Raw genomic sequence first — 13368 nt, 5'->3', positions numbered from 1 at the left:
AGCTAGGAATAGAACTCGGTGAGACAGAATCAAACTTGCCAAGTGAGTCAAGCTATGGGAAGTAGAGAGTACCCATGTTGAGACAAGTGCAGGAAGAGCTTAGCACATGGCTAGTGTGGATGGCTAATGGCTTAACACTCAGTAAGACACACAGCACGATATGCTGGGTGATATCCATGGTAGTCAAACTCTGAGTAAGTACTGGCCTACTGCTGCCTGAAGATAAACACTTCCACCAGTGGGTCTGCCTATACTGCATGTGGCATGCATGCTCCACGGCAGGTTTCTGCATTATCTCACTGCAATACCTATGGCAGGTTTCTGCATTATCCCACTGCAATACCCATACCAGCTCATCTGCTCCTATTGCAATGTCCACTGGTGGAGATACTAAATTCCTCCCCCCTGAAAAGACCACATAGGGCCAAAAATGAAAATGCTTGGGATGTAACCTCCAGAACCAGAGTGGCCCTGGAGAACCTGGCAGTGGACCAACCACCAAAGGAGGCAACGTCAATGCTGTAGAACAGCATGTAGGCTGTGGCTAGGAGGGTCGACTGATGACAGTGGAGGTGATGTCACCTCCATTGGTGAGAGGGAAGGAGGCAGAAGAGGAGGAGGAGGAGTAGGGTGGATGAAAATACATGAGTTCCATATTGGCAGGCGCAGATGCGAGATTCACTTGGAACCACTGCTGTGGGCAAGGGGAGGAAAAGAGAATGCATAGAGGAGGTGACACTGGGGGAACACACCACGGCAAGTGGGAACCCTCACCCGGAACAATGTTATGACCCAGTCTGCCACCACACAGCCCAACAGACCATGGCGCTGATGTCTCAACAAGGTGTGGGCGCAGCTGACTTGCATCGTGGGTCAGCTACTCTTTACCAACAATCGCAACCACAACAACTGCCAACCTCTGTGGCCCACCACAACACCCGGTAGCTACCCCAGCCACCAGTTAACGATGTCAAAGTTAGCGTAAGGAGGGGTATGCGTGAAGCGTTCAGTGAATTCGAAAGTAAAATTCTATGTACCGACTTAACAGAAAATCCTAGGAAGTTCTGGTCTTACGTTAAATCAGTAAGTGGCTCGAAACAGCATATCCAGACACTCCGGGATGATGATGGCATTGAAACAGAGGATGACACGCGTAAAGCTGAAATACTGAACACCTTTTTCCAAAGCTGTTTCACAGAGGAAGACCGCACTGCAGTTCCTTCTCTAAATTCTCGCACAAACGAAAAAATGGCTGACATCGAAATAAGTGTCCAAGGAATAGAAAAGCAACTGGAATCACTCAACAGAGGAAAGTCCACTGGACCTGACGGGATACCAATTCGTTTCTACACAGAGTACGCGAAAGAACTTGCCCCCTTTCTGACAGCCGTGTACCGCAAGTCTCTAGAGGAACGGATGGTTCCAAATGATTGGAAAAGAGCACAGGTAGTCCCAATCTTCAAGAAGGGTCGTCGAGCAGATGCGCAAAACTATATACCTATATCTCTGACGCCGATCTGTTGTAGAATTTTAGAACATGTTTTTTGCTCGAGTATCATGTCGTTTTTGGAAACCCAGAATCTACTCTGTAGGAATCAACATGGATTCCGGAAACAGCGATCGTGTGAGACCCAACTCGCTTTATTTGTTCATGAGACCCAGAAAATATTAGATACAGGCTCCCAGGTAGATGCTATTTTCCTTGACTTCCGGAAGGCGTTCGATACAGTTCCGCACTGTCGCCTGATAAACAAAGTAAGGGCCTACGGAATATCAGACCAGCTGTGTGGCTGGATTGAAGAGTTTTTAGCAAACAGAACACAGCATGTTGTTATCAATGGAGAGACGTCTACAGACGTTAAAGTAACGTCTGGCGTGCCACAGGGGCGTGTTATGGGACCATTGCTTTTCACAATATATACAGGGTGTTACAAAAAGGTACGGCCAAACTTTCAGGAAACATTCCTCACACACAAAGAAAGAAAAGATGTTGTGTGGACATGTGTCCGAAAACGCTTAATTTCCATGTTAGAGCTCATTTTAGTTTGGTCAGTATGTACTGCACTTCCTCGATTCACCGCCAGTTGGCCCAATTGAAGGAAGATAATGTTGACTTCGGTGCTTGTGTTGACACGCGACTCATTGCTCTACAGTACTAGAATCAAGTACATCAGTACGTAGCATCAACAGGTTAGTGTTCATCACGAACGTAGTTTTGCAGTCAGTGCAATGTTTACAAATGCGGTTTTGGCAGATGCCCATTTGATGTATGGATTAGCACGGGGCAATAGCCGTGGCGCGCTACGTTTGTATCGAGACAGATTTCCAGAACGAAGGTGTCCCGACAGGAAGACGTTCGAAGCAGTTGATCTGCGTCTTAGGGAGCACGGAACATTCCAGCCTATGACTCGCGACTGGGGAAGACCTGGAACGACGAGGACACCTGCAATGGACGAGGCAATAATTTGTGCAGTTGACGATAACCCTAATGTCAGCGTCAGAGAAGTTGCTGCTGTACAAGGTAACGTTGACCACGTCACTGTATGGAGAGTGCTACGGGAGAACCAGTTGTTTCCGTACCATGTACAGCGTGTGCAGGCACTATCAGCAGCTGATTGGCCTCCACGGGTACACTTCTGCGAATGGTTCATCCAACAATGTGTCAATCCTCATTTCAGTGCAAATGTTCTCTTTACGGCTGAGGCTTCATTCCAACGTGATCAAACTGTAAATTTTCACAATCAACATGTATGGGCTGACGAGAATCCGCACGCAATTGTGCAATCACGTCATCAACACAGATTTTCTGTGAACGTTTGGGCAGGCATTGTTGGTGATGTCTTGATTGGGCCCCATGTTCTTCCAGCTACGCTCAATGGAGTACGTTATCATGATTTCATACGGGATACTCTACCTGTGCTGGTAGAACATGTGCCTTTACAACATGTGTCTTTACAAGTACGACACAACATGTGGTTCATGCACGATGGAGCTCCTGCACATTTCAGTCGAAGTGTTGGTACGCTTGTCAACAATAGATTCGGTGACCGATTGATTGGTAGAGGTGGACCAATTCCACGGCCTCCACGCTCTCCTGACCTCAACCCTCTTGACTTTCATTTATGGGGGCATTTGAAAGCTCTTGTCTACGCAACCCCCGTACCAAATGTAGACACTCTTCGTGCTCGTATTGTGGACGGCTGTGATACAATACGCCATTCTCCAGGGCTGCATCAGCGCATCAGGGATTCCATGCGACGGAGGGTGGATGCATGTATCCTTGCTAACGGAGGACATTTTGAACATTTCCTGTAACAAAGTGTTTGAAGTCACGCTGGTACGTTCTGTTGCTGTGTGTTTCCATTCCATGATTAATGTGATTTGAAGAGAAGTAATAAAATGAGCTCTAACATGGAAAGTAAGCGTTTCCGGACACATGTCCACATAACATATTTTCTTTCTTTGTGTGTGAGGAATGTTTCCTGAAAGTTTGGCCGCACCTTTTTGTAACACCCTGTATAAATGACCTAGTAGATAGTGTCGGAAGTTCCATGCGGCTTTTCGCGGATGATGCTGTAGTATACAGAGAATTTGCAGCATTAGAAAACTGTAGCGAAATGCAGGAAGATCTGCAGCGGATGGGCACTTGGTGCAGGGAGTGGCAACTGACCCTTAACATAGACAAATGTAATGTATTGCGAATACATAGAAAGAAGGATCCTTTATTGTATGATTATATGATAGCGGAACAAACACTGGTAGCAGTTACTTCTGTAAAATATCTGGGAGTATGCGTGCGGAACGATTTGAAGTGGAATGATCATATAAAGTTAATTGTCGTTAAGGCGGGTGCCAGGTTAAGATTCATTGGGAGAATCCTTAGAAAATGTAGTCCATCAACAAAGGAGGTGGCTTACAAAACACTCGTTCGACCTACACTTGAGTATTGCTCAACAATGTGGGATCCGTACCAGATCGGGCTGACGGAGGAGATAGAGAAGATCCAAAGAAGAGCGGCGCGTTTCGTCACAAGGTTATTTGGTAACCGTGATAGCGTTACGGAGATGTTTAATAAACTCAAGTGGCAGACTCTGCAAGAGAGGCGCTCTGCATCGCGGTGTAGCTTGCTCGCCAGGTTTCGAGAGGGTGCGTTTCTGGATGAGGTATCGAATATATTGCTTCCCCCTACTTATACCTCCCGAGGAGATCACGAATGTAAAATTAGAGAGATTAGAGCGCGCACGGAGGCTTTCAGACAGTCGCTCTTCCCGCGAACCATACGCGACTGGAACAGGAAAGGGAGGTAATGACAGTGGCACGTAAAGTGCCCTCCGCCACACACCGTTGGGTGGCTTGCGTAGTATAAATGTAGATGTAGATGTAGTTAACAGACTGGGAGGAAACTGTAGCCCTGGGAGGACACTGAAGCAGTCCATGAAGAGCTGTGGCATGTGGCTCAGGATGCAGCAAATCCAGGAGACTGAACTGCTGGCACCCATGTAAATGTTCCCATGGATGGCATCCAATGACTGGTATTGCCCAGTATGTAGGCAGAAAACTCGATAATGCATTGTCATGGGAAGTGACAGACAAGGACTTCATCATTTGGCTCTAAAATGTACCCATGAAGCACTCCACTCCCAGATTAGAAGCTGGGTGAAACAGAGTGGCAGTCAGATCCTGGATACCAAATGCAAAAGTCCTGAAACTCTCAATACACTAATTGCTGACCGTTGTCAGATACCACGGTCCTGGAAGATACCTCAGTGGCAAAAATAACCAACAGTTCATGAACCTTGGCAGTAAAAATGAAATGACTGTATGGCATTGTTGCCGGGATGTCCCATTAAGGTTCGGTCACCAAGTGCAAGTCTTATTTCAGTCAGCACCATATTGGGCGACTTGTGGCCGATGATGAGGATGAAATGATGATGAGGACAACACAACACGCAGTCCACGAGTGGACATATTCTCCAACCCATTCGGGAATCGAATCCGGGCCCAGTGCATAGTGCATGTGAGGCAAGCATGTCACCACCCAACTAAGCAGACAGACACCTTGGCAGTCATCAACATGGAGGAAAGCTTGGCTATGTACAAGAAACTTGACAATGGTTTAACCACCAACAAACAACACGCAGCCCAAAACAGGGCCAGCGAAATCGACATGCCCCCTGTCCGAATGGTACTCTGGGACTCATCATGGCAGTGCAGCCTGGTTTTGTGCAAAAGCTCTACAAGAAGGCCTCTGATTTTCAATGTCATGCTCGATCATCGACCAGTAAGAGTGACTTTGTGTCAATGTCTTCATATGACACATACCTCAGTGTGACATACATGGCAACTGGAATATGCGAGAATGAAACACTGGGAACTGACCCCACAACAGCATGCACCTTCATGGTAAGTATGAGAATCCCATCGGCAACAATCCAATCACGTTGGAGGAAACTGTATGCCATGCCTGAAACACACTGAAAAAGACGTGCTCCAGCCAACTCAACTTGGGCGTGGGAATGATATACTGCAAAAGCAGGTCAGCAGCCATGGCACTTGTGACTTCACATGACTTCAAAGTCTGACGCGGTTTGCTGCAAGGGATCATGTAATGAAAACACAAGAGCCTCCTGCCGATCGAACTCCAGATGAGGGCCCACGAGATGCCACAATAGGCATCACCATTGACGTGCTGGGCTGTGGAGTGGGTAACGAATGTCATAATAATAGCGACTTAGAAAAGGTTGAAAAGCCCATTGACAATTTGCAGACCAGACAATCAATGATGAATCATATTATTTTTTCTTTCTTCATTCTTTTCCTTTTATACATGTAAGCTATATATACATAAAGCCAAAGGTAAATTAACATGTTGCTTTGTGGCAGAGATAATGTTTTGATATAAAAAAGAGAAGAGATACGCTCTTCAATTGATTAATTTCTGTATCTTCACCTGTTTGTTTCTATAAGTGGTAGTGGGTAGACGTATGATGAGATCCGTCATACTAGTATTGTTTACACAGGTGTATTTCAAGCGTACATTAGAAGTGTTAGAAAAAGTTATTATGAAAGTAAAGTTTTATTCATACATTCACATCAACCGCACGTGTCTGTTCATAATTTCGCCTGCACCGAGAATCCTGCAACCGGAGTTTCGGAGCAGACAATAGGAACTATCGCAAGCAGTGGAGGAGCAATCCTGCATTGGCATTGTTATAATCAGGACTACACACAGTGGAATTAATGTGAAGAAATACGTAACTTAAATAATGAATATTGATCTTAAATGTATTGACATTGAAGGTCTGTTGATATTAGTACCAGTTAAAGTTCACCCAGGATATGTGTACCATCCAATATTTTTCAGTTATTCTTTTGAATTAATTTTTTAAATTATTCAGCCAGCGATTATTTATTTACTTATTTATCCGCCTATCTACATGCCACTGTTCAATGGTGACCGATTAAAGGACAGCGACGAGCAAAATATGAACAAACTTTTCAATTGTCGAAAAAAAGTTTTTTTGAGATAAATGATTCATTTTTATTTTTACCAGAATCAAATGAAACTTTTGTTGTACTTGTTACATGTTCATGAGATGGGGACTAAGAAAAACACTGAAGTAGCAAATTAAAATTAAATTCTGCCTACAAATGAGATGCGTCAGGAGTACTGATTTCAGCAGTAAAGGTAGGAAGCTGCTATGATATATGCTTATGTGGCTTCACTTGGTGCCATCTCTCTGGCAGTAGATAATCTCTTATCCTTCCAAATAATATCCTTTATGGAAAGTGCGTTTCTAAAGAAAACATGACAATTTGTATAAAGTCATTATTAAGGTGCAAGATAAGTCATTGAATTCCATAAGACTGTGTCAGGCTATAATCAGGTTTATTAGTGAATACACAGAAATATCTACTTTAATTGAAAAGTACTGATACAGACAAAATTTCATGTTTGAAAAATTTTGTTCATTATTTTGTTATAAACTTTTCACAGTGGACTCAGGGGAAATGGTCATTATTGAAAATGCATTAGAAAATGCAGTATGCCAAGATGTCGGAAATCTGAGCTTGGCAACAGTTGAAGGTAACACGCCAACTGGTGAACTGGCCGACGGCAACCAAAACAAGGAAGCTGGCGTCCCACTATCAAAAAATGATGACACTAGTAATATAACTAAACATGATGTCACTTTTGTGATGCTCGATGAGACAATTTCTCAGGTCTCACCTGGAAACAATTTTCCAAATAGTGAAACTCAAACATGCGACAGTGAGAATTCCTTTGATTATTTGCTCATGACCTCGTGAATGAAAGAACAGGAAACAGTTCGTAAAATCAATGTAAGTACTAGTGAGACACACAATTTGACACAACTCATGCGACTAATAACACAACAGTTTAAAGAGCAGTTCACAAAACATCCGGAAAATATAGGACAACAGTTTACACAACAGTTCACAAAACTTCAGGAAAATGTAGAACAACAGCTTACACAGCAAAATCAAGCATTTAATGATTTCAAGAATAGTATAAGTCAACAGTTCAGTGAGGTGAGGAAACTATATGCACTGAATTATCCGACGAACTATCCGGGAAGTTGACAGAGCTAGGTTGATTGGTTGGTTGATTTGGGGGAGGGGACGAAACAGCGAGGTCATCGGTGCCAATGGGTTTGGGAAGGATGGGGAAGGAAGTCGGCCGTGCCCTTCCAAAAGAACCTAAATCGATTTAGGATGTAAAGGGAAACCTAAATCAGGAAGGCCGGACGCGGGTTGAACCGTCGTCCTTCCGAATGCGAGTCCAGTATGCTAACCACTGCGACAGAGCTTGGTAAACAACTAAAACAAGAAATAATTACCGACATATCCCGAAAATATAAATACATTAACGGAAAAAATATCATCCATAGACGATAAACAAAAACAACTTGCAGGTGAGTTACAAAACTTTATTGAAGCATATTCTCACATTCAGGAGACGCAATCCCAAGTGGATGCGTCGGTAAAAAAATGTGACGAATGCAGTCAACGAGCTGCACGATGTATGCAAAAACTTACCTGCAGAAGTACAAAAGTTAAGTCTAAGAGTAGACTAGTTACGTTTAGAGTCAGAATTAGGCAAAAAACAGAGAGATAAGATATGTGCAGATGTAAAGGAAATAACTGAAGAAGCTGAAGCCGGGATGCTGTATAAGGACAGCACTCTTGCTGAAGAGGTAGCGTTAGAGTGCAAAATTTATGTAGATACAATAGCAGAAGCTCTAAAAGAGAAACAAAATCAACTTCTAGCTAAAATAGGTCAAGGTTTAAAGGAAGCAGAGGAGAGGATACGAGGCAGTATTGCTAAAACTACTGACATTCAAAAACAAGATTTGACAGAAAACAAACCCATGCTTTTAGAGAAGTTAGGTACTTTCACTGGTTACCCACAATATGTGGCTAGCCTATCGAAGGGAAATTATGAAGGTTGCAGAATGCAACAACACTTGCCGGCAGCTGTGTCTGTCGAGCAAGCACAATTGCCATGCGCTACACCACAAGTGAACACAAGCACGCCTGTCAGTGACAGAGCAGTGTGTTTGTCAGCATTACTTGCAGACGAGTGATTACTTAGGCACCGACAATTTCCGGTATTTACTCTGAAGGGAAAAGAACAAACCCCGTAGTCTTTATCAGAGTATTTTTAAATGTTTTACCTCGTTCCTGGACCGAAGCCCAGAAAATTAGATTTGTTGTTGGATACCCACAGGGTGATGTTCTGCTACGGGCTGTGGATATGGTGGAACATTCCCACTACTACCAACAGTCTGAGAGAACCTTTCTGGATGAACATTGGCCTGAGGCCATACAAGAGAGGCTCAGACATGAAGTATTCAACCCAGTTCCATTCAATAGCAAACATGGAGCTTAAGGGGCTATTTTGAAAAATATTTGAATAAAATCAGATACTGGATGAGCCCTGTATCTCAAGTAGACGTGCTGAAAATTTTGAAGAGTCATCTTCCTGCTCACATTAAGGAAAAACTCATTACCATTCCAGATCATGGAACCAAATACTTTGTATCTGTACTGGGCCCAATAGATTTAATGTACAAGGACACACCTGTACAATCCAAGCCTGTTAATACGCAGATATTACCACAGATATTTACGGACCAACAAGTGAACGACGGATTCTTAGTACAACACGGATGGCAACATTACCCGACAGATACCTATGGTAACGGTAATGGTAATCACAATGGCAATGGAGAATGCTGTAAATTCAAATGCGGATATAAAAGAAATGGGCAAAAATTCAACAATAACAACTAAAATGGGCAAGCATTGTATAGCCAGTCTGTACAATATGTGCAGACACAAGCTACCAGCAATAATCAGCTGATTGCTTGGCAAACACAAAACAGTACCAGGCAGCTGAATAATCCACGGACAGTGGGATTCAGCCACAAAGTAATGCACTCTTGTCGAATAACGTGCAAGGGCAAAGAAAATTTGAGTCGAGAGCATCACAGGATACTAATTGGCGTAATCAAACACCAAAAGTCCATAGAGTGGAGGTTATGCCTGAGCCAGAGACTGATGCCACTGCGACGCCGGAAAACTTGAACCAGTCATAATGGGCCCCCATTCTGAGACCTTGGAGAAGAGTGGGGGCATGAGCTTCATCAACACTTGCTTTATCAGATACGATCAAGGTAGTGATGTGAAAGATGATATGTATCAAAGTAATGAGGTTACACATAAAAACTTGACAGAGAGCAAGGTACAAGCTACTATTAAAGCCGAAATATTTGATCTTGATGTACCCATTGCGCTACAACTAATTTGATATCACAGGTTTTCTTTCAAGAACTGAAGAAACGTGGGCGTATATTCATACTGACAGTGCAAAATTGCAAGGTACAAACTGCCACTGGTCAGAAATTGAAAGGAATCAAAATACAAGCCTTAATTCCCATAGAATTAGGACAGTTTTCTGTATGATGCAATTTTTTGATAGAGGAGAAATTAATAGCTGATTGTTTAATAAGTATGGATACATTTAGGAATACCAAGTACAAATTGGTATAGGAAAGTGCCAATGTCATTTAATTGTAAATAACCAATTATTTGTAATAGATCTAATCAGGGGAAGTACTAATAGACATAAAACTGAAGTTACTCGCAATTTTGAGGTTCAGTTGGTAAATCCCTTAGTTATGTTTGTCAACATATACAATAACGAACAGTCGACAGCAGAAGAAGTAAACGTCAACACAAAAAGCACAAAGGTAGATGAATCAAAGTGTGGTCTGAAGAACAACAAGCGGAACTTAAGAAACTGCTTATATACATGTATTTGAAAAAAAGACGAGGTATCATTAAGGATTTTGTGCATAAAATCCTCATGAATTTTTTGTTCTACTTCATACCCTGTACCATGGACCGAGAGGGAAGCAGTAAGAAAAGAGATTAACAGGATGCTTGACTGAGGCATAACACAACCATCATTTTCCCCTTATTGTAGTCCTGTTTTGGCGGTGAGTAAGCCAGATAGCAAGGTTCAGTTGGTCTTCGACACACGTAACATTAACAGGATTATTATTCCAGTCCAAACACATCCTGACAATTTAGAGGAATAGCTTATGAAATCCCATGATGCTAAATTTCTTACTATAATCGACCTCCTGCCTTCATGTTGGCAAATAAAGGTACATGAAGAATGTCGGAAGTATACCGCTTTTGTATGTGGGGGCAAGAGCTTCAAATTTCAGGTATTACCGCATGGATTAAATGTAAGTGCAGGTGTATTTGTTTCTGCACTGGACAAAGTGCTAGGGCCCGAACTTTTGAATGATGCACCAGTGTACGTGGATGACTTTTTAGTCACTACACCCACTTGGGTAGAACATTTAAGATTAATTGAACAAGTATTGAGCCGCTTTTCCGAATATGGAGTAACAACTAATCTCAAGAAATCTAATTTCGGACAAGAAAAGGTAAAATTTTTAGGAGACACAATCTCTTTGAAAGGCATACTGCCAGATCCTAAAAGACTTGACGCCATTAGGAACTGCCGTGTTCCTCAAAACAAGAGGCAATTAAAGGCATACTTAGCCCTAGCCGCATTTTCCAGGAAATTCATCCCTATCCAACTTACGAACATTGATGCTTTACTCAACCTTCTCCGGAAATAGAAACCTTGGTTATGGAATGAACAGTGTCTGATTGATTTCGAGAACATCAAGCAAGCCTTATTAAATACTAATGTATTATCTCAACCAGACATGAAGAAGGATTTTTGTTTATGTATCGATGCGCCTTCTCAAGGTCTGGGTGCATGCCCTTTTCAAATGGTAGAAGAAGAGGGAAATCTTATCCCTAAAGTAATTAGCTTTGCCAGCTGCACCTTATTTGAAGCTGAACGTTCATATTCTGTTATGGAGTTGCAGGGTGTGGCTGTAATTTGGTCCTGTAAAAATTTTGAACATTTCCTTTGGAGCAAACACACAAAAGTATACCGTGACCATCAGCCCCTATAAGTTTTGTTAACTTGTAAATTGCTACACTTTTGGATAGCTAGATGGTGTATGTATCTTCAAGAATTCAATTTTGAAGTAGTATACATAAAAGGAAACCAAAACATAATAGCTTATGCTCTTCCTCGATTACCACAAGGCTTAGAGGAATTCAAAGATATTTCAGAGCAGGAAGGTGAACTAAGAGCTATGTTGATGGAAGACAAAACACTCTGACCATAATATATCTCCGACCATACTCTATCTCTGACCATACATGGAGCAATTACAGCATGAAGACAAAAGATAGAGTAACATGAGAGTGAAACTTACAAAAAACAGTGGTGAAAAGTTGAAAAGGTTATTCGCTATTCACAAAGGTGTTCTGTTCCATAGTAACCATACTGAACAAGAACAATGGTGCATATGTTTGCCAGAGGAATATGTGGATGATTTTATCTTATATACACACAATACTTGGACTATTATGGCACTGTAAAATGCGCTGACAAAATAGATAAATCTCATTATTTCCCCAAACTTAGAAGAAGAGTACTACAGATGGTAAGAAAGTGTATTGTCTCCAGAAGCAAAACATTCTCACATCTTCAAACAGACAGAACTACATCCCATTGTGGCTAAAACACCCCTAGAAAAAGTGTGGTTAGATGTGGCTGGACCCTATCCCAGACGTAAAAGGGGAGTAAAATATATAATAGGTCTGTATGGTTTTTTCATCAAATACATGAAACTGTTTGCGGCACAGAACATTTACAGCCAGTTCAATTATAAGAGAAATCAAAGAGGATTATTTTGTAAGAGTAGGAAAACCAGAAGGCTTGTTAATAGATATGCCTCATATTTTGTCAGATGTAAATTGAAAGAATTTGTAGATTCCAACCAAATTTCATCCCAAAGCATCCTCCATAGCAAAGTGTTTAAGGAATTCAGCAGGTTTGTGAATACCTATATACCTCATAAACATACCAAGTGGATTGAATATGTCACTCCCTTCTTACAAATTGTTAAGAACCTGCCCCATACATCAACTTGACTTACACCAAATGAGCTGATATTCAATTACAAACAAGTAGATGAGAAGAAAAAATCTTTGCCCAAAAAACCGATACTTGAATTATCATTGGATGATAAAATACGACAAGCAGTAATCAACTTTGAAACCTGGCCTAAATATAGGAAAGGAATTTATGTCATAAAGATGAAACGTACAACACAATTTTATATAGGACAAAAGGTGTTACTCAGAACACATCGCAAATTTACAAAAATTGGAAAACTGAATCATAAGTTGCAATTACTATACACTGGACCATACATAATTGTTAAAATGTGCTACCTGGGGGCATACAGATTGTCACACAAGAACACAGGTAGATACAATGGCATTTACCCACACAAAGACCTGAGAATGTTTATGTATTGAAGATGGGCTGTAAAACCCCTAAGTTATATATATATATATATATACAGGGTGATTCAAAAAGAATACCACAACTTTAGGAATTTAAAACTCTGCAATGACAAAAGGCAGAGCTAAGCACTATCTGTCAGGGAATTAAGGGAGCTATAAAGTTTCATTTAGTTGTGCATTTGTTCGCTTGAGGCGCTGTTGACTAGGTGTCAGCGTCAGTTGATGCTAAGATGGCGACCGCTCAAATGGCTCAAAAATGGCTCTAATCACTATGGGACTTAACTTCTGAGGTCATCAGTCCCCTAGAACATAGAACTACTTAAACCTAACTAACCTAAGGACATCACCGACATCCATGCCCGAGGCAGGATTCGAACCTGCGACCGTAGCAGTCACGCGGTTCCGGACTGAAGCGCCTAGATCCGCTCGGCC

General features: G+C 41.9%; 1 protein-coding gene across 1 annotated transcript in view; it reads left to right on the top strand.

The window, feature by feature from the left end:
• The first annotated feature begins 5202 nt into the window (after positions 1–5202).
• The window catches only part of LOC124606106 (solute carrier family 22 member 1-like), a 130919-nt gene continuing 122753 nt past the window's right edge, over positions 5203–13368 (top strand). Inside the window, exon 1 of the mRNA XM_047138071.1 lies at positions 5203–5403. Coding sequence (XP_046994027.1) covers positions 5203–5403 — 201 coding nt within the window. The remainder of the gene's footprint in view (positions 5404–13368) is intronic.

Source organism: Schistocerca americana, chromosome 3, assembly GCF_021461395.2.
Source record: "Schistocerca americana isolate TAMUIC-IGC-003095 chromosome 3, iqSchAmer2.1, whole genome shotgun sequence".
NCBI classification, from domain to species: Eukaryota; Metazoa; Arthropoda; class Insecta; order Orthoptera; family Acrididae; genus Schistocerca; species Schistocerca americana.
Note: the sequence above shows the minus strand (reverse complement) of the source record. Positions and strands in the feature narration are given on the sequence as shown.